Source organism: Solea solea, chromosome 5 (genome assembly GCF_958295425.1).
Source record: "Solea solea chromosome 5, fSolSol10.1, whole genome shotgun sequence".
Classification (NCBI taxonomy): Eukaryota; Metazoa; Chordata; class Actinopteri; order Pleuronectiformes; family Soleidae; genus Solea; species Solea solea.
Window position 1 is genome coordinate 20,620,150 of NC_081138.1, and position 19,113 is coordinate 20,639,262.

At 42.6% G+C, this 19,113-nt stretch overlaps 2 protein-coding genes across 3 annotated transcripts in view; both read left to right on the top strand.

The window, feature by feature from the left end:
• LOC131459232 (leucine-rich repeat-containing protein 49) overlaps nucleotides 1–1,206 on the top strand; it is a 37,983-nt gene extending 36,777 nt beyond the window's left edge. For both annotated transcript variants that reach the window (XM_058628777.1, XM_058628776.1), the window contains one exon: nucleotides 475–1,206. In XM_058628777.1, coding sequence (XP_058484760.1) covers nucleotides 475–690 — 216 coding nt within the window. In that variant the 3' untranslated portion in view covers nucleotides 691–1,206. The remainder of the gene's footprint in view (nucleotides 1–474) is intronic.
• A 1,506-nt stretch (nucleotides 1,207–2,712) lies between these two features.
• The window catches only part of LOC131459230 (thrombospondin type-1 domain-containing protein 4-like), a 51,536-nt gene continuing 35,135 nt past the window's right edge, over nucleotides 2,713–19,113 (top strand). Inside the window, exons 1-7 of the mRNA XM_058628774.1 lie at nucleotides 2,713–2,983; nucleotides 3,406–3,591; nucleotides 3,707–3,776; nucleotides 5,359–5,678; nucleotides 6,618–7,056; nucleotides 7,545–7,647; nucleotides 9,939–10,075. Coding sequence (XP_058484757.1) covers nucleotides 3,563–3,591; nucleotides 3,707–3,776; nucleotides 5,359–5,678; nucleotides 6,618–7,056; nucleotides 7,545–7,647; nucleotides 9,939–10,075 — 1,098 coding nt within the window. The 5' untranslated portion in view covers nucleotides 2,713–2,983; nucleotides 3,406–3,562. The remainder of the gene's footprint in view (nucleotides 2,984–3,405; nucleotides 3,592–3,706; nucleotides 3,777–5,358; nucleotides 5,679–6,617; nucleotides 7,057–7,544; nucleotides 7,648–9,938; nucleotides 10,076–19,113) is intronic.

The following is a 19,113-nucleotide window of genomic DNA, read 5'->3' on the forward strand; positions in this document are numbered from 1 at the left end:
TAGTCCCAAGAGATTTAGTCAAGAGATTTGAACCTAAGTCAAGAGATTTAGTCAAATCTCTTGACTAACATCAAGAGATTTTGGGGTAATTGCCAACGTGGCATCTGAGAGTTTTAAATTTACTGAACAAAAAAAAAAAAAAAAAACCGTAGCATTTTTGCTACTCTGTAATTTTTTCAGATGGAAAGATATTAGCAGCCTTAATCACTAAAGTAGTCGCAGTTTTTCCAAACTCTGTACCAACTCCTCTCTGATGTACAAACGTTTGGAGGCTGTGTGTTTTCCAAGAGAGTTTTGTGCACATGTGCATAAATGACAAATGTAAAAAAGTTGATTTTTACCACATTTAATTCCCTGCGATGGCTACATTCAAAGTACATGTTTGAAGATATTTTAGAAGATAATTGTGTGTTTATTCTATGGATTTTCCTATCACTGCTCTAATCACAAGGGATTCTTTTCTTTTCCTCACAGGAAAACACCGTGGAGTCGTCAGAACGTGCCGCCATGGTGGAGCAGTTCCTCCAAGAGTTGGTTCAACGGGCATCAGACACAAATCTCAAGGGCGAGGCTCTTCACAAGCTCTGGCCCTCCATGTTTGCGGAGATGGTGAGAGACTGTGTGTTGGACATGAGGGATCGAGCAGCCTTTTGCCAAGCCAGCCTTGCAAAGTTCTCTGAGACCAAGTGATGAGGACCAAAACACGTGGACATTAGTTCTACCGAGGACCACTCACGCTCAGACTAACACGCCACCAATGTAACACGTCATCACTTAGTGACTTTATCGATTGTTAAAAATCTTCCATCTTTGGATGATAAGTGTTTTAAATGTGTCTAGAGAAGTTGTCCTGATTTGAATGTAGGTTTTCACTGAAAACACAGTCTGGTCTGTAACATACTTGAAAGTTAAAAAGGACTCACTGTGACTTGTGGTCCTTACAGAGCGTCGTCTGCACTTTAAAGTCTTTCTGAATGGCCCCTCTTCACCATCACCTTCATCAGCTGAAAATATGACTCGTGTCTCTTTTCTCGAGACGATAGAATTAATTTCTTTCTGTCTTAAATCTATTATCATGCATAGACCACTCACTTTCTCCTGCCTGATGTAAAAAAAAAAAGAAGAAGGGCACAAAGACAAGGACTTTCCTTTGTTTTCCACTGATTTTCTGTATTGTACTCAGAATTAAAAGATTCTGTAATAACACTAAGTGTGAAAGATACCTTTGTTCTTGTCTTTACACTTAGGTAAAATGATGTTCTTTTTTTAATGCTGTTAAGATGAAGGTTTGGGGATTGTGAGTGAGGAAAGGTCACCTAACATGCAGCTGGAGGGGGAAAGTGGCTCCTGTCTGACGTCAAAAGAAGGGTACAAACAAAGGACAAGGATTCCTCTTTCTTTACAGCTGATTGTATGTCATATAAGTGGAATTAAAAGATTCTGTAATAACTCAGATTATTTACAGGGTTTGTGTGACTGTTTTGTCTCTCCCTGGAAACCAGGCAACAAACCCGGGCCTCATATTCCTCCACATCTATAACATATTATATTCTTCATGCTCTGGTTCTTTTTTCAGGCGTTTTGAAGGACAGCATTATCACACTTCAGTGCCGCTGGTCTAACGTGAGGCTGAGGCGGTGTGTATGAAAGGTCCAGAACCTAATGAAGGATCCTCTGAGGGTTGTGAACTTGGACTGGAATGTCCCTGAAGGCTGGACCAGTTCTTAACCACCTGTTCCTGCTCCCTTCACTCAGACCAGGTCTTTGTTTAATCAGGCAGAACACAGCACTGATCTGGAGGAGTAACACACATGTGTACACACACACACACAGGGGCGGACAGGTGTTCTGTCCAATGTCATCCATTCCACTGGAGATCAACTCCTTGCTCAAGGGTACTTGATTAGTTGAAGGTCTAAATGATGGTCTGCTGTTGATTTTGCTTTGCTTTCTAACTTTGACAAGTAACTGAACGGTAAAAATGTTTGCCATGAAAAAGCTATAGCTAGTTTTGATTTAAAAAAAAAAACAACACATTGCTTTGTGTCGATCCATTTTGTTTGCACAGCCTGTTCAGCACTGTTCTCGATGCTGTGATTGTAGAAAAGGGATGAGTGAATTTACAGCACAATAGAGTTATTCTACTTATTCTGTCTCCTAAATAATGCAGGGAATAGAGTTCGCCTGGTTTCCAATTTGATGTTTACCTAACCTTAACCATAACCCGTTAAGGCTTAACCCTTACCTTAACCTAACCGCAGTTGACATCTTAATCCTGACCTTGACACGAGCCTCAGAAATTAGGGTCAGCCTCATGAGGACCAGGTTTTGGTCCCTATGAGGACTACTGCTCCTGACAAGGTCGGTGTTTGGAACAGAAACAAGTGTGTATGCACACACACACACTCACAGGTTTGTGCAGCTATTCTTTAGTAAACTGCATTGGATTCCATTCATTTAAACAGCCTCATGGAAGTGTTAATGCCTTACCCTTAATCTTAACCTAACCACAGTTCAAATCTTAGCCTTAAACTTAACCAATTCCTCAGAAATAAGGTGCTGCCTCATTTGGACCAAGTCTTGGTCTCCATGAGGACTACAGAAAAGGTGCCCAAGAGTACACACACACACACACACACACACACAGAGACACACGCACGTGCGCGCGCGGCAGGGGGCGCAGCAGAGGGAGGTTGTGCTGTGTCTTCGTGCGTCAAAGCAGATTCGCTGGAATCTCCGTGATGATCAGCCCCCGGACTCTCTCCTGCTCTTGGAGTTAAGTCTCAAACTCTGATCGCCGATCGGGATTTCCTGCCTCACATGGCTCAGCGGCGAGGTGTGTGGAGGGAAACCCTGCTACATTTCCACTCGGATTCCCCTTTGCACCATGTGGATACCTGGGCGTGGAAGTAGTGGATCTGCGTAGGACGCACGGGTCAGAAGGGACAGTGAGGCGGCGGCGGCGCACACTTTCACCAGGCAGGTACGTGTGCGTTTGGACTGTTATCGGTCGATGTCGTTGCTGAAATAAAAGCACGAAGTCAAGAAGTGTCACGCCACTAAAACAAGTTTACTGTGAGTGTTGTTTTCTCTCCTGGTTCGAGCGCTAGAAGGTCTGCAGCACTGTCTGCTTCAGTGACAGTCATTTTGACAAGATGCAAGACATGGTCTGGGGGTCAGGGGGTCAAAGCACTTTCCTCACTGGGTCTCAGACCTGCTGTTACAGGGGCAGACAGTCTTTCATCAGGGGGGTCTCATTAGGAGCCTGAGGTGAGGAGGTCAACTGACATGGTCAAGTGGGCAGAAGACAAACTGAGTCAGTGTGTGTGTGTGTGTGTGTGTGTGGAGAGAGTCTGTCAGTCTTAATCATGTAGGCACAAGTAATGTGATTTTTATTGTTGACAGAGAGACTCAACTGCTAAGCAGAGCCCACAGTGATCTGAAGACAGACATAGAGGTCGGAAACCGTGGCCACAAAAGGCAGCATTTGTGTCGGGACACTCAGGTTAATGTGAACCTATGTCTTTCCAGTCAAGTGTCCATCCTTAAGTCTCCAGGAGCCATGCACGGAGCCCGCGTCTGCGTTGTCAGGTAGCGCTGTGTGATTGGCTCATTCTCTGATGATACATACTGCACCATGTTTGTCCAAACACTGCACAGCAAAACAGAAACGCTGTTTTTAGTAAAACTTCTTATTTGCCCGCAGAGTTTGTGTGCTGCTGCTATTTCTCTGGTCAGACTCTCTGGACTGCCAACCCACAGCCGATCACAGGAAGGTGAGTAGAAGTTGTGTGGCACAAAAAGAGTGTTTAAACATGTGTGATCAGAATGTTTTTCATTTTCTTTTCCACTTTTCCACACATTATTTATTGCTGCTGCAAACCTTATCTGAAAATGGGCTCTGTCAAGCAAGTGTGTATTGTGTGTAGACACTGGCAGCGCAGAGGTGAGTCGGGTCGAGATGTGTTTATCACGTCAAACTGCTTATTTTTAGACAGTTATTTAATTTTTTTTGTGTTTCCAGTCATTCTCCAACCTGTCTCGCTTCACTAGTGCAATGTTACACCAACTTCTGGCATTAGAATAGAATAGAATAGAAATACTTTATTCATCCCCAAGGGGAAATTGTTTTAACATATTAGTATGAATATCACGTGACCCGGGTGCAAAGCTGTGACACTGCAATGACAGACAGTGAAATGTTCTGTTGAACTGACAGTGAGGGCTAATATCAGCAGACCCTCTCTTTTCCTCCGGAGCCACAGGAACAACACGGGTGCTCCGAGTGTACGGCACACACTGACAGATCAACTATCTGGTGTCGGTGGTTTGGTTTGAGTCAGCTCCGCGTGTCTCCATCGGGAATCCAGCTGTGTGACCTGTGGCTGACCCGAGACACGACAGTGGCGTTGAGTTTCAAAGGCTGCAGTGGGGCAGAGGAGGTGGAGGGAGGTCTGAAGTCCCTCGAATAGCTTCGCAGGCTGATTGACAGGGAAAGAGCTTCCTGCCAAGTCTCCCTACTGCTTCTGTATTCCCTTTCCATCTGCTAAAAGTCAAAGACAGCTGAACTTTTACTACGGCCATGTGTTTGCCCAGAGAGGTTTCTTTGAATGGAGACAAAGTGCTCCTTAAAGAGCAGGATTTCCACACAGCTCCATGGACAAAGCCGGCTTGGCACCGGACTCCTGTTGGCAGGTTCCTCAAACAGAGAGTGCAGTGATCACTGCTAATACATCCCTGACAGAGCTGCACAGAGGGATAGAGTCAACAGTTAAAATGCAGGTAGCCAATGGGGGATAGGACACTAATATCCAAATCAGGGCTCTATCGCCATGAACAGAGAGTCTTTTTCATGAACAGTGGTAGGAAGCAGAGGAGCATTATAGACATGTTAATCAGATGAGGTCACTGACTCGAGCTTCTACACAGGGCCAGTATCTTCTAGCAGATTCAGTTCTTCTCAATGGAAGCTTTTTCATCAATCCACGTCTTGTGGCGCAATCCTGTTTCTTTGCATGTGTGATTCTAACGTCAGCCTAATGCTGATGCTGATCTTTAGAAATCAGTGTAGCAGATGGACCGACACATGATGCTGATTTGCTTTGGCCAACAAAATATAGCCATTTAGCCAATAACAAACACTACACAAAATTGACTTAAAGTTTATGTAAGTTAGAAGCATTTACCAAGCACCCATGGTAAATTGCTGTGGGAATAATACACACCTCCTTGTATGGACATCCTGGTGGTGTGTGTTTATAGGTCGCCTATTCAGGCTTTAAAAAATGCGTTTTTCTCGTCTTCTTATGCGTCAAAGTTATGATTCATTTTATATCAGTTATTTTTGTCATCATACAGGTTCATCAGAGGCCAGAGCCCCAACAGGAGGTCAGAGCTGAGCATGGAGAAGTGCACGGCTCCTGGGGCACCTGGGGTTCATGGTCAATCTGCTCCCGCACCTGTGGAGGCGGCGTACAAGAGCAGAGCAGGCCATGTCTGCCTGTTTACTCTCCCTCCCAGTATCCCTCAAGAAGTCACGGAGGTCATCCCCAGCACCCGGGTCTTGTCATCTCAGCCATGAAGCCATCAGTGTCTCAGCACCACAACACGGGCAGACCTTCCAACAACAGCAGCCGTCGCAGCGAGCCGAGGAGAGAGCCGCGACCAGGAGGACGAAGGTATCACTCATGGCGAAGGGGGTTTTCGTTCAGTTACACTCACACTTTGCAAGGCTGACTACAGCCTTCTTATATTCCCACGATGATCTAACCATGGTGAAGAAAAAGAAGAGACCCGTGCCTGTGATGCCACTCTCATTCTCTTACTAGCAACTGAGAGCTTTATCAGAGCTATATCAAATATAAACTCATTTGTAACCAGAGAAAGCACTCAGGGAGAGCAAACCTCCACCAAGTCAGCTCCATTTCCTACGGAATCAATAGTTTACCCTCTCTTTCTTTCTGAAGTGTATCATCATTATACGCTTCCTCCGGAAACCAAAAACCATGACCTCCTCCGTGGAGATAATTATCATTACATGTCTCATTCTTTAACCTCAAAGCGACATTAAATAACACAAAAAAAATAAAGTAAAGTGTAAATGCTGAGAAAGAAGTCTATAATCATCAATTGTACTGTCACTATGCTAATTGAAGAATATTTAGTGTTTTCCAGTACTGCAGCACTCAGTGTCTGAATCTGCAAGTCCTTAACTCGCCTGTGCTGCATGCTGAGCAGTCTGATTTAAAAGTGACTCTTTGTCACTGTGGGCCGTCTCACTGCCCTTCAGTCTTTTATTGGGAGAGTCAAAGGCTCAGCTTGTGCTTTGCAACTTTCTGACCTTCCTCCTGTTGTGCTCGCCTTTAAACAAATAGCACTGACAGCTGAGTAACGGGGGTTGTTTGAGATTGAACCCAGGAGCCAAATAAAGACAAAAGCTCCCTGATTTCTGCTACCAGGGTCCCTGCGCTTCTCAAAAGTCTTAGTTTGGTTTTCTCAGGCAAAGAGGATGTTTAACTGAAATTTTTTTTTTTTTTTTGTTGTTGAAGTACGTAGGGACATGTGTTGATCTCGGTCGATCTGTGCTGTCACTGATTCTCCTCCTCTTCTGTCTTCAGGAGGTTCAGTCAAATCACCCCAGGGAGGTACGGCTACGGGAGAGCACCTTATGTTGCTCCGCTGCAGACGGACACAGGCCGACAGAGACAGAGACGCTCTGCTGCTGCTGCTGCTGCTGCTGTTGCTGCTGCTGCAAACCACCCCACTGCTAGAGGTCACGCTGGCCAGAGGTCAAACAACCTGGACCCCACAAACAACCTCCATCGCAACAGCATACCCTACATGCGTCCCAGGGCACAGCAATCCACAAATAACCAGGTCTGGGCCCCCCTCTACCAGCCTGGTTCAGCCAAGCAGACTGAGGAGCAGGAGCTGCACTCGGGCAGACAGACCTCTGGGTCCCAGCAGCAGCAGCAGCATCATCAGAGACCATATAACCCCTTACCTACTTCTTTCTGTACAGGCGAACATTCTCACTACAGCATCTGCAACAGTGACGTACGTAAGATTTTATTACTGTCATCAACGTCTTGGCCAGAGGTGCATTAATGAATTTAACGTGATCACAATCACATTCATCACTTAGACCAGAGCTTGCCAGACTGTTGGGGTCAGTTACACTGATAAAATTGACCTTAAAATACATAAAATGTGAATAATAAAGTAGGATTTCATATTTTATTGGACACATTTTAACATGGGGGGGCTGTCAATTTATAAATGCTTTTTCTTAATTGCAAAGTTCCTTTAAGTTCTTCATCATGTACGGGATGGAAGGGTGAGGTGAGGGATATTCAGCTGCAACTTTAACTTGACACACTGTACCTTGAATACATACCTCAGCAATAATGCAGATGTGAACATAGGATTCATAGAATCCATCTTGTGCATCAACACCTGCTTCTGTAGGACGTGCGATCAGCAGTCATGTGACTGTGTGAATCTGTGTGTGTGTGTGTGTGTGTGTGTGTGTGCTCCATCCTCAGGCCTGTCCTTCATCCAGCAGACACTTCAGGGCTGTTCAGTGCTTCTCTCACAATAACCGACCTTTCATGGGCAGAATGTACGAGTGGGAGCCTTTCAATGAGGGTAGGTTTATTTGTGTACTGTATATATCCATCTGTTCATGTTCTATACCGCTTTATTCTCCACACGAGGGTTGCGGGGGGGGCCAATCCCAACTGACATAGGGCAAAAGGGTCGCCTGTCCATCACAGGGCCACATAGAGACAAACAACCATTCACTCTCACACTCATGGTGTGTCCAATTTACCTAATCCCCAAATCTGCATGTTCGGGAGAACCCGGAGAAAACGTGTGGCCCTAATATATATATTTACAGCGACATTGAAACATAAAAATAAAGTCATGTAATAACATGGATAACAGTGTCGTATGACCATGCTCACAGTGACAATAGTAACATGTGCTTATTAGCAGGTAATATTTATCGTAGTTAAACATGAGAAATCTGATCATTTGCGCTAAACACAGTTTTTGTCTGACTAAGGAAAAGGAGCTAATGCAAGCTTTAAAATAAAAAGAAATGACAAGAAAAAAATCAAAAACGGTCAAAATACAGTTTGAAAACAGTACTTTTAAAGGGATAGTTCAGATTTTTCCACATTAAGTTGCATGACACAGACACCAGGAGTAGAGTGGATGTAACGTGGTTAAATCCTTCATCCGGTCCCGGAGCGGAGAAAAGTAGTTCCGGGAGAGAGCTGGGGTCACAGAACTAACGGGTTTTAAACCACAAGCATGCATGCATATGTTATGTTAACACGCTAGAACAATAAAACCGCTGTCAAGTCACAAGCCGCGCGGTTTTAGCTGTTTTAGAAAGAGAGAGAGAGTGAGGGAAATTAGCATCAAAATGCCACAAACGTGCGATTTTTGTGGCTGCAGCAACAAGAAAGCTCTGGCTTGTTGCTGTTGGTTTAAATATTTATACTAAGCTGAGTAAGATAAGACGCTCAGAATATGTGGTGCTCATTTCACTGATAATTATTATCTACCTAAAACAAACAAAAAAAGCAGTGCTGTGGCCAAACCTATGGTCCGAGATACTACATTACCCTATGAACATCGCCAGTAAAACGAAATAAAGGGTTCTGAGAATGAACTTACATAATACTTTGATGGCTTCACAGCCACGTATCTTGCATTCTACATTTGTGTGTAATTAAGTATCATAAATAAGCCAAAAAAGTACTGTACATAGTGTTACAGCTCAGGCTATTCTCAGCTCCCTGACATTGACATGAAAGATTTCAGGTGTGCTCTATTGTAACGGCCTGCGTTATGTCATCTGTCTGCGTCCTCACAGATAAATGTTTATTCATGCAAACTCTGATCTCGCTCACTCGACGTATCCCGGCAACCGGCAAAACACTTCCTGAAATGTCATTTCTCGGAGGAAAGTAATGGAAATAAAAGCCTCCAAATGAATATCCTGTCACACAGATGTGTGTTGTGAGCTCCTGTCTTTGCACTGCAGCACTGACTGACGGCTAACGCAGATGGAGAGATGAAATAAGCGCAGGTATCCTTTCGGATCATTTGACACCCCATCTTGAACAGTGTTTAAACGTGCTCTTGTGTGTCCCTCTAAGATATATCGAACTTTTCAGACTCACGGGCGGATCTAATTGATTAAGCACCTGAACAGAATGCAGAGAACGAGCAGGACTTCCACTGTGTTTGAAATCACGGAGCTGGTTTTAGTGTAATTTTAGTTTTTTTAAATAAATCTTACTGCTGATTTCATCCAACCTTTAAAGCTATGACAGTAATGAGATTATATTAAGGATTCCCTTAAACTTGTGGACCTTTAATCAGGTCAGATTAAATGTTAACTTTTTGGACTAAAATTGAGTTTGAATCAGACAGAATACAGCCTGAGGGTAACACTTAAGCAGACCTGCATACTAATTGCATTAGTACCTACCACAGTAATTTAATGTCACTGTATGATGTAACATTTAACCATTTAAAGGTGTGTGGTTCCACTGTGGTTTACAATTTAAAGGGCTGTTTCACACATTTTTTCCACTTGGTCAAATGAACAGTAAACTTAAAACAATTATGTTGAATTCACATTCTATTCAGGGTTAGATTAGATATTATTTATTTCATTTTTTCAGATCTTTTACTCATAAAACGTATATATATGTATACATATATATATATACACACACATATATATATATATATATATATATATATATATGAGAAGGTGCCCTACTGAGACGTGTGTATGAGAACGTTTCGACACTGAGATGATTCATCTTTGTCGTGCGTATGCAGTTGTGTTGTCCCTCCTTGTTTTCCCTCAGCATCAGTGACTACACTAAACCATCTCATGAATCTCCTTTCAGTTCCTGTGGATCAACACTGTGAACTCAACTGTCGGGCCATAGGGTTCAGGTTCTACGTGCGGCAGTCGGACAGAGTGATAGATGGGACGCCATGTGGACTGAATGATACCTCTTTGTGTGTGGCAGGAAAGTGTACGGTAGGACCCCCCTCTCTTTCTTTTTTTTATTCCCAAAACACACCAGGAAAGGGTTTTGTTGTCATGCTTCATATTTACACATCTAAGTCTTTTTTTTTTTTTAAATGTTGGCCTCACACCTTTTCGTGGAGGCTGTACAACTGTGTTCAGTCTGGAATTTGTAGTGATGGCTTTTAGCAGCAGAGGGCAGCACAGCACAAGGGTTAAGCTCTTCCTGTGTGATGTGGAGGACTGGAATGGAGTGAAGTGAAGTGAAGTGAAGGTCAGCAGCAAGCTATCGTTCTCCTCTTGGGCGGAAGCTGGAGATCTATTCTTTCAAACATGTTGTAGAGTGATGTCATTTTCCAGTTGATGATGCAGAACCTGCTGTAGTTGCCATGCGCTGTAATCCAGCGGCATTACCATTTAATCAAAAGAGAAAAGACTCTGATCTCTCTTTTTTTTCAACATTATTACTCTACACGTGGGTATAGTTTGATTAAAAATATAAACCATGGAAACTACAGACTGAGCAATTACACATAAAAGAAAAATGTTCCTGCATTAGACTTTGCTGGGGGCTTTTCAGGAAAGGGGATTTTTTTTTCTCCCTCATCTCTTTCCCGTCTGAGATTTTCTCAGCTGGTCTCGCCATTTGAACTGGAGATCACCCAACGTACAAGCCAAGAGATAATATAAAAACATCTGGATCATTTAATTAATATCAGAGCTGCTCTTGGCTTTGAAATGTAACACGGTGATGGAATTTGATGAGGTTCTGTGTTTGGTACCGGGCGCTCTGCCGTGGACACAACGGATACATACAATAACAATAATAAAGGAATATACATAATGCACACAGTAAGAGACGGCGTTGCCAGTTCACCGATAAAACAGAGAGCATGAGGGAGCGAGGCTGAGACTGTAGCGGGAGTTAGTAGCACAGCCATTCATCACTGCAGCAGCAGCAGCAGTGAGCAGGAGGGAACCATGGGAGGAAGGAAGAGTCAGCAGCAGCTGATCTGGTTCACTCTGCATGACCTAAAACTGGTTAGAATAAAAAATGGCTTAGAACAGTGTAATAATGGATCAGAGAAATAATTGCATAAACATTATATCCACATATATGTACACGACACAACACAAGTTTTGCTATTTAGCAAATGTTAGTACGTTAATGTTAGCATTGAACTCGAAGCACTGCTGATAAAATACAGTAGGAGTTGTAAAAAAAAAACATCCAATGACACCATCCTCTCTTATTCGCTATTACTAGTTAATCTGTGTGTCGTCTTTTGTTTTTGTTTCTGTTGTCCGTGTTTATCATTAATGTATGAAGACCACTCACTGCCGTTCCCTGCGTGTCCAGCAGTGAAGCCCACACTGTTTCCCAGCGTAATCAAACTTCTCATTTTGTTTTTGTTTTGTTGTGTTTGGCAGAACTCATGCATTTAACACTTAATAACCTCCTGGAGCCCAAACAACAGTGACAGCTGACAGTGAGACGGATGTTAAATATTTGACATGAACAGGTTTGATTTTATTTTACACCCACGTTGAGTGTCGTCACAATCAGACATGTTGTTGCATCATTTAGCTGTTAACTGACTGACGTAACAACCTTAAGGCTTCAGTTTTCAGAGCAGCAGCAGCAGCAGCAGCAGCAGCAGTTGAGATCCATGTGGAATAAGTGCCTGGTTTTGATGTGGTTCTGGTTTCTAGCTCTGTGCAGGAGCTAATTAGCTTCTGTGAAGCATAATCCACTCTGTGTGACACACTGCTTGATGGTGTCTGGTGCAGCAATGGCAGAAATATCTTGTTTTGAGAGGATTTCAGATCTGCTCTGTTTTAAATCCTGCAGCAGCTCACTAACTTGTGGTTTCTTTTACTTTTCTTTTAGTTCTGGCTTTAATATCATTTCCAATCTAGTTCCATTATCCAGGCCGAAGCAGTGAATAGATTTTTACACACTTAACCACCGTAGTGAAAGATGAAATGTAAACATTTAGACTGTTGCTGTTGTGTTCAAAGAGAATCAGAATTCTCAATTATTTTGTCATTTTAACCTTCCATAGAAACCAAACTTGAGGCCGTGTGGTTGCTGTGGTGACGCGTCTTCTGTTGATTGCATGATTATAGGAAACGTATCCGCTTGTGTGGTTCCTGATTCTGCTCCCTGACACCTTTAATGTGGTATGAATGACAACCTGTCCGTTTGACCTTTGGCCCCTGTGGTGCCTTTGCTGGCCTCCGTCTCATATTTCTGAATCTGATGCTGTGTCACCGTCAGATTGGTTTGTCAGAGTCAGAAACTCCCGACTATCAACTCTTACGACCAAAACTAACGAGACAGATCAAGGTGTTCAAAGGTTCATACCCTGTATTTCGCAGTGTTTTTCAAGCCAAGTTTTTAATTTTTAAAGCAATAAAATTAGGATTTTGACCTTCAAATAATGTCTCCAAGACGATTTTGATGGCACATCGACTTACAACAGCGTGAATGGCATCGCCGTCAAAGCTTGAGTGGGCCCACATCACCTGCATCGAGCAACAAAGTAACACAGGTAGAACTATTCATTGAGTGGATGTCATTGCAAAGGCAGCACAGAAACCAAAGAGCGTTAAAGAGAGTGATAGAATAAGAGCTTTAGATGAGTAAATATAAATAGTTTACCATCTACAGCAGCTTACTTAATTTCACGGGCCACAGACAGACAGCCCAATTTGATCTCAAGTGGGCCAGACCAGTAAAATAGCATACTAACCATAATAGAACAACAAGAACTCCGAATTTCTTCCCTTTCTTTTACATTTAATGAAGTATCTTTTAAAAACTTGACTAAAATATGCAATTTCAACAATGTTATGCCTAAGTTTACCATTTACACATCACATTGTGATTTGATTCTAATTCATCACAAATTCATGCTGTGGGCCGGATTGAACGCTGTGGTGGGCCGGTTCTGGTCCACGGGCCATACGTTTGACACCCTCGTTAGTGAAGTCATCTCTCCCAACATGACTACATCAAACAGCATTATGTGAATTTATACATTTCAAACAATGAGCAGTAGGTTCTAAACACAAACTACACAAACTTAAGCACTAGTGTTCTTTTGTCATTTTTTCTAATATCTTGAAAAAACAATACACTCTTATCACATTTGTATGAAATGCTATAACATATGCTGTTGTACCTCTGAAGACATGGTTGTTTTCCTGCTCCAGGGTTCATCAGCACGACTGGCCTGTCAACAAATGCACGTTGTGTATTTTACGACCAAATCCTACATTGTGTTACTTTAATGCTTTTCTTTTCTCTGTCCCCCCCCGGATTGTCGAGTGTAGGCCAAACCAAACAGTTACTCATTGTTACAGGCACTCAGCTTGCTTTATGTGTGCTGCTGGAGCTTTGCTCCCCTTCATGATTTGTCCCGTCTCAGGTGGCTCCATGGAGATACTTAAAAAGTGCTGAGTAGCACCGCGCTCCCGATGGAACGGCTCAGCAGGCAACGGTTGAAATGAAAATGTGCGTTGGTGTCTTAAATGACATACTTCATGTTTAACATGCACTTCCTCTTCACATGCATTCACTCTTTGAACAAATAGAGCCCGCGTGACACATTATCATATTAATATATGAACACATTATTGATCCCGGGTTGGAGAATGTTATCGGACGGTGGGAGGAAACCCAAGCACACGCGGGGAGAACATGCCACTACTCTAGCCACTACTCCGCCGTGTGTATACACATAGACGCTCTCTCTTAGCCAGGTCGGATATTATTGTTATCAGATGAATAATGCAGAATACAAACAATGTTACAATGCACGGTCCATGAAAACCAAACAGGCAGAATATTAACATCATCAACAACAACAACAAAAACAACCACAAGAAAATTCACTAAATGTCTCACAGCGCAGCTTTAAATTTAATGTGCAACGATAAACTGAAGTGAAATGTGGCTCAGGAGTAAATTAGTACTTGTATAACAGCTCTTATGTTGTATAAGAAGTGCATAAAATCCCTCTGATATTTTGTAAATATGATATTCTCCTGTGGCAAACAAGAACTCCACATGTTTAGCATGGATGTTGTTCTTTCTGCGTTAAAGAAAACACTACATCCTGTATCTTATATTCGTCGTTAAGCGGAAACACTGGAACATTTCTCAGGACTTGCACGCGCACACGAGCACTTGACAAATCCATCCCTGAGGGAACCGGGACTCCGTTGACTGTGGTCACTCATTTCAGACGAGCAGTGAAAGAAAGAAAGGTCCCTTTATGGTGGGAATTCCATTCAGCTGCCACTTCTCTCCTTTTATACCAAGGAAGTGCATTTGAGAAGGGTGTGTGTATTTCTAAAGGGCGATCACTGACCACACACTTCTCTGCTGGCGGTGGTGGGCCCAGCTGAGGGTAAAAAATTTGCCTGGACTTGTTAGTCCCCAGTACGTGGTTTGCACTTCTTCCGCATAGGTAGGAGACGGTGATGAAATAACAGGAAATTCTCTTTATATCTTTAGGATTTATGTGGATGACGAACTGGCCAAATTTTCTATTAGCCTGTAAAATGTTTACATTCACTTTCTGTTAGCATTAATGCCGACAGGCGGCGCGGCATTGACCGAACGGATTCCACGTTGTTGTCTCCTGATAATGATGACAGATAGAATGAGGTTGGGTCCCGGCCACAGTTGTCCGCTCAGTGCTGCTGTGTTTTCCCAGCATGCCGAGTGTGGCCCGGGCCCAGACTCATCAAACGGCTGCGGCCAAGGCCACTCCTCACTTCTTGTTTCTGACAGCTGCATCTGCTTCATGCATTACCTGCTGTAGTGGACAGGCAGAGCCGTAAAAAGGGGGATGAGTCCTCTGATATACAGCCTGGCTGGCACACACACACACTGGCCGGGAGAATTCGATCACATATCTGTCATGATGAGCTCCAGCTGTAGGCTCACAGCGTGTTCCACATCATTACCCACTGCACACTGGTATGGCTTCATGTCAGCAGAGCCCCTCTGCAGTAGCTGGACTTTATTGCATGTTTTGTCGAATAATAATACTGTCTTTATAATTAATGCTTGTATCGTGCAGGCCAGGTCATAGTGGTCTATGAGTCTCCTGTTGCTATAGTAATGGCAGCGTGGGTTGGTACTGTGGATTCTTTCATGAGGCGACGGAAGTTCAGTGGTGGATCGAAGGTTGTGGGTTTGATTCTGATATTTTACCGCTGGAAAGAGATGTTTTTGTTAACGCTGGGTCATCTATGTAGTAGAAATGTGAAATAATATTTTAAGTAAGTGCCTTCTTGGCCAAGAAAGGCAGAACATGTTTTTTTGGCTCGTGCAGATGAAGGTCAACAACACCCAGAATGCACTGCCCAGCAAGGCTACTCCTAATCCAAGCCATAGGGCACACCCCCTGCTTACAAAACCCTGAGGAATTAGTTGGCAAATACATTACACATTTATTTTATTCGTCTTAAACAAGGATACTTTGTTTTAGACCATAAAAAACACTCACTTGACCGAGTTGGTTGTTTTGCTCATGCATAGCACATTTTTAATTCGGACAATGTTTTTATTGTTTAACTGAGTGCATATTTATTTCTATTTCCTTTATTAGTTGTTTTTATTGCTTGTAAAGAACTTTGGGCAACTGGAGTTGTTTTGAAATGTTCCGTAGAAATAAACTGACTTCTGCTCGGTCTTCATGAACAGAAACAATGTAACAGCACTTGTATGCTGCGTCATTCATCTGCAGAGAAATACTATCACTTCACTTTCGGAAGCTTTTCGTTGGCACTTCTCTGTTTTCAGTCACACTCCAACCATCACTGTGCAGCCGTCTTCCTTTACTAGCACAACGTTGCGGTTAGCGCCGCCTGTCTGGACATAAAACAATTATCACTTCCTGTGTGCAGAGTGGGAATATCGCTGAGGGCTTCAAACCTCTATCCTGAGAAACATAGAGATACTTGTTGTTTGAATTTCAACGTTGGACGCTCCAGTTTTATAAGTTAAGTCTTAACAGGCGCAAAGAAAAAGTAAAGAAATACTTTGGTAGGTCCAAGACAGAACAACATGGGAGAGCTTAATTGGTTTAAGGGGTTTTAGTCAACCACTTAAGTCCCAACTGTGCACATGTGCATATTTAGGTATGCCTGAACAAATAAAAGCCCCAATATCGCTCAGTGAAATTCCATCATTGATGGTAAAGCTGGACTGGAGTGAATAAAACATATGGAAGAAGAAGAAAAAAAAACACTTTCCCGTGTGAAGGCCTTCAGTCTTCAGTCCAAAACTGATAGATCAAGACTTGATCAGAGTGCAGGTTTCACTTAGGTTTCACTAACCCTAGACCAGAGATATAGTTTCATCTAATTTCCCTCCACGGAGAGTCAAAGTTCAGGTTCAGCTGTAGAGCAGCAGCTCTGGAACCAGCCGTGATACAGTATCCACCTTAATGACACTTGTCAGGGCACTTCAATATGAGAATTGCAGTTGGAGGACATGCAAGACAAATGGGGGCTGAGAATTTAAGATGTTAAGGACATGACAGATTGATGTTTTTGTTTGGCTTATGCTTCCAGGATCTTGATGGGGCTTGTGTCCCCCTGACTGTTCCCCCCTGGCCCATCTCACCACTTACTGACTCTCTGGTGCGTTGATTCTTTTGCCAAAATAGCAACATTAATGGCCGTGGATTGTTTCGATTAGCCGTTCCTTGTACTATTTTACTTTTCAGGATTGGGTAAAAGTACATTTTATTGTAGAGTTATGTGCAGTGCAGTGATTCACTCAGCACACTTAGTTCACTGTAGTCACTGGCTAAAGTCCTGCTGCGCTGGTGGTCCTGTAGCCCTCATTTTAGAGGCACATGAGAGCATGCTACATGTGTGTGCGTTGTGATTTCTCAGAGACCGGATCAGGATCCACCGTTTTACGCAAGATTTATGTGTTCATGTTTGCTTACAATCAAATCAAACATGTATCTCTTTGGAAAATCTGGTTTACCTATCACAGGAATGGCCATAAAAACTGTGTTGAACTATGTGAGAAAAATCATTATTTATAGTGAAATGGGTTCATGGCTTGTCATTTCACAAAAGTAGGGTCCCCATATAATAATTTTGTGAAACACTGATATATGGTACAGTTTGATCATTAATTTAAGAGAGACCACCCCTACATAGCTCTGTGGAAAACCCTGCAGTCAGTTTCTGGGAGGCTTGAGCACTCACTCTGGGTTTGAGGATGAGACACTTGTTAATCCTCCACTCGTCTGCTTTGCTCTGCTGCAGCTCATAAAGTCTTTCTTCAGGAGACAGGGGAGTGTTTAACCTTGTAAGTGGGGGCCTCCGACAAGCCGCGAAAAGCCTCGCGTCTGCATGTCCCATTTGTCTCATTTGGTGGCTTCACTGTTCATATCCTGTGTTTTTATATGTGCCCCATGAATTCCCTCAAAGTAATGCATGTGTGTGTGTGTGTGTTGTGTCCTCAGTTCTGCCCTTTGTCACCCCTAATATATTTACTTGCTTGCAACAAAAATGTAAAAGGAGTATAAATTGGTGCAGCTTTTTTTTATACGACCACATTATGAGTAAAAGTCGAGCCCATGCTCGGCTCTGAGGTGAACTTCCATTTTCTGGTAATTTTCCCACAGCTCAGCACAACAACTGGGTCAGCACCTTCACATTTTGATGTCGGCAAAAAAAAAAAAAAAAAAAAAAAGGCTTAATCAGATCCATGCAGTTTTCCTTCTGGTCTTTATTCAAGAACTCACAAAAAAAAAATACCATCACTGGAGTCAAGAGCACAGTAGAATGTGGTCCACAGCAAACAGTACGATATGATGCACGATATGAGGGGGAATGGACATTTTTACATAATTATTCTCTTTCATTTGAATAACATCTGTGAGAAACAATTATGTTTTCTTCTGTCTGTAGAATATGATGGTGTACAGATCAGGACAATATTTAATCTAAAATGGTCATTTTTCATACATTTTTGGCAGGCACATTTTGAGTAAGTAAGTAAAAAAACAAGTCCATTGTGGAAGGATTTTTGGCATTTTGTTTTCTTATAGGTTGTGTGACAAGTTATCACAAACTGTTATCTGATTAATGTGATGTGATGGGTTTTTTTTGTGTGAAAATGGCAGATGATCAGTCCCCATATCCAGAGGTGGAAAGTAAATAATTACCTTTACTCGCATTACTGTAATTAAGTAGGTTTTTTGGTGTACTTTTTTAATTTTAATTTAAATTTTTTTTACTTTTAATTAAGTATGTTTTTTTGGAAGTACCGCACTTTGCTACATTTTCAATCACACCTGTTTTATTTTGTCAGCACTTTACTTTGTTAATTAAAAACCATTAATTTGAGCTTTGTGTCCCCTTGTCATTTTTGCGCGACACAAGAAAAAAGTAACTACAGTTAGTAACAAGCTACTTTTTTCCCTTTAACTTGAGCACATGCTTAGACCAATACTTTTACTTGTACTTAAAATTACGTACATTTTTTATCAAAAATAGTGGTACTTTTACATGAGTAGAATATTTCCGTACTCTTTCCACCTCAATGAAATATGATTTGTGTGGTTTTGTGTTGGGACTAAGCAGATGATTGACAAATGGATATGTGTTTGATCAGGTGGGCTGATGATCGTGACAGCTGATGCATAGTGTGCGAGGTGGCTGAGTCCACATACAGCAGTTTTGAGTGCAGCGAGTTGCCCGGTCAGTGTTCGGCCAGCGGGACAGATTTACGAGGGCGTATACTACACAGATATGAGGTTGTATTTTTAGCGCTCACTGGTCACACAGGTCTTTACTCGGACAGACGGCTGTTGACGGTGACTGGCTGCTGTCTGGGGGCCTCATCGGTTTCCCCTGGAATGTCAGAGATCTGGAGCCCTCGATGTGTGGTCACCGCTCTCTGCTGGGTGCCAGGAATTTATGGTTGTGTGTGAATAAGATAAGTCATTTAGGTTTGAGCGTGTGTCTGTCTTGTAGCTGTAAGAAGAAGAATATCTGTACAGTAA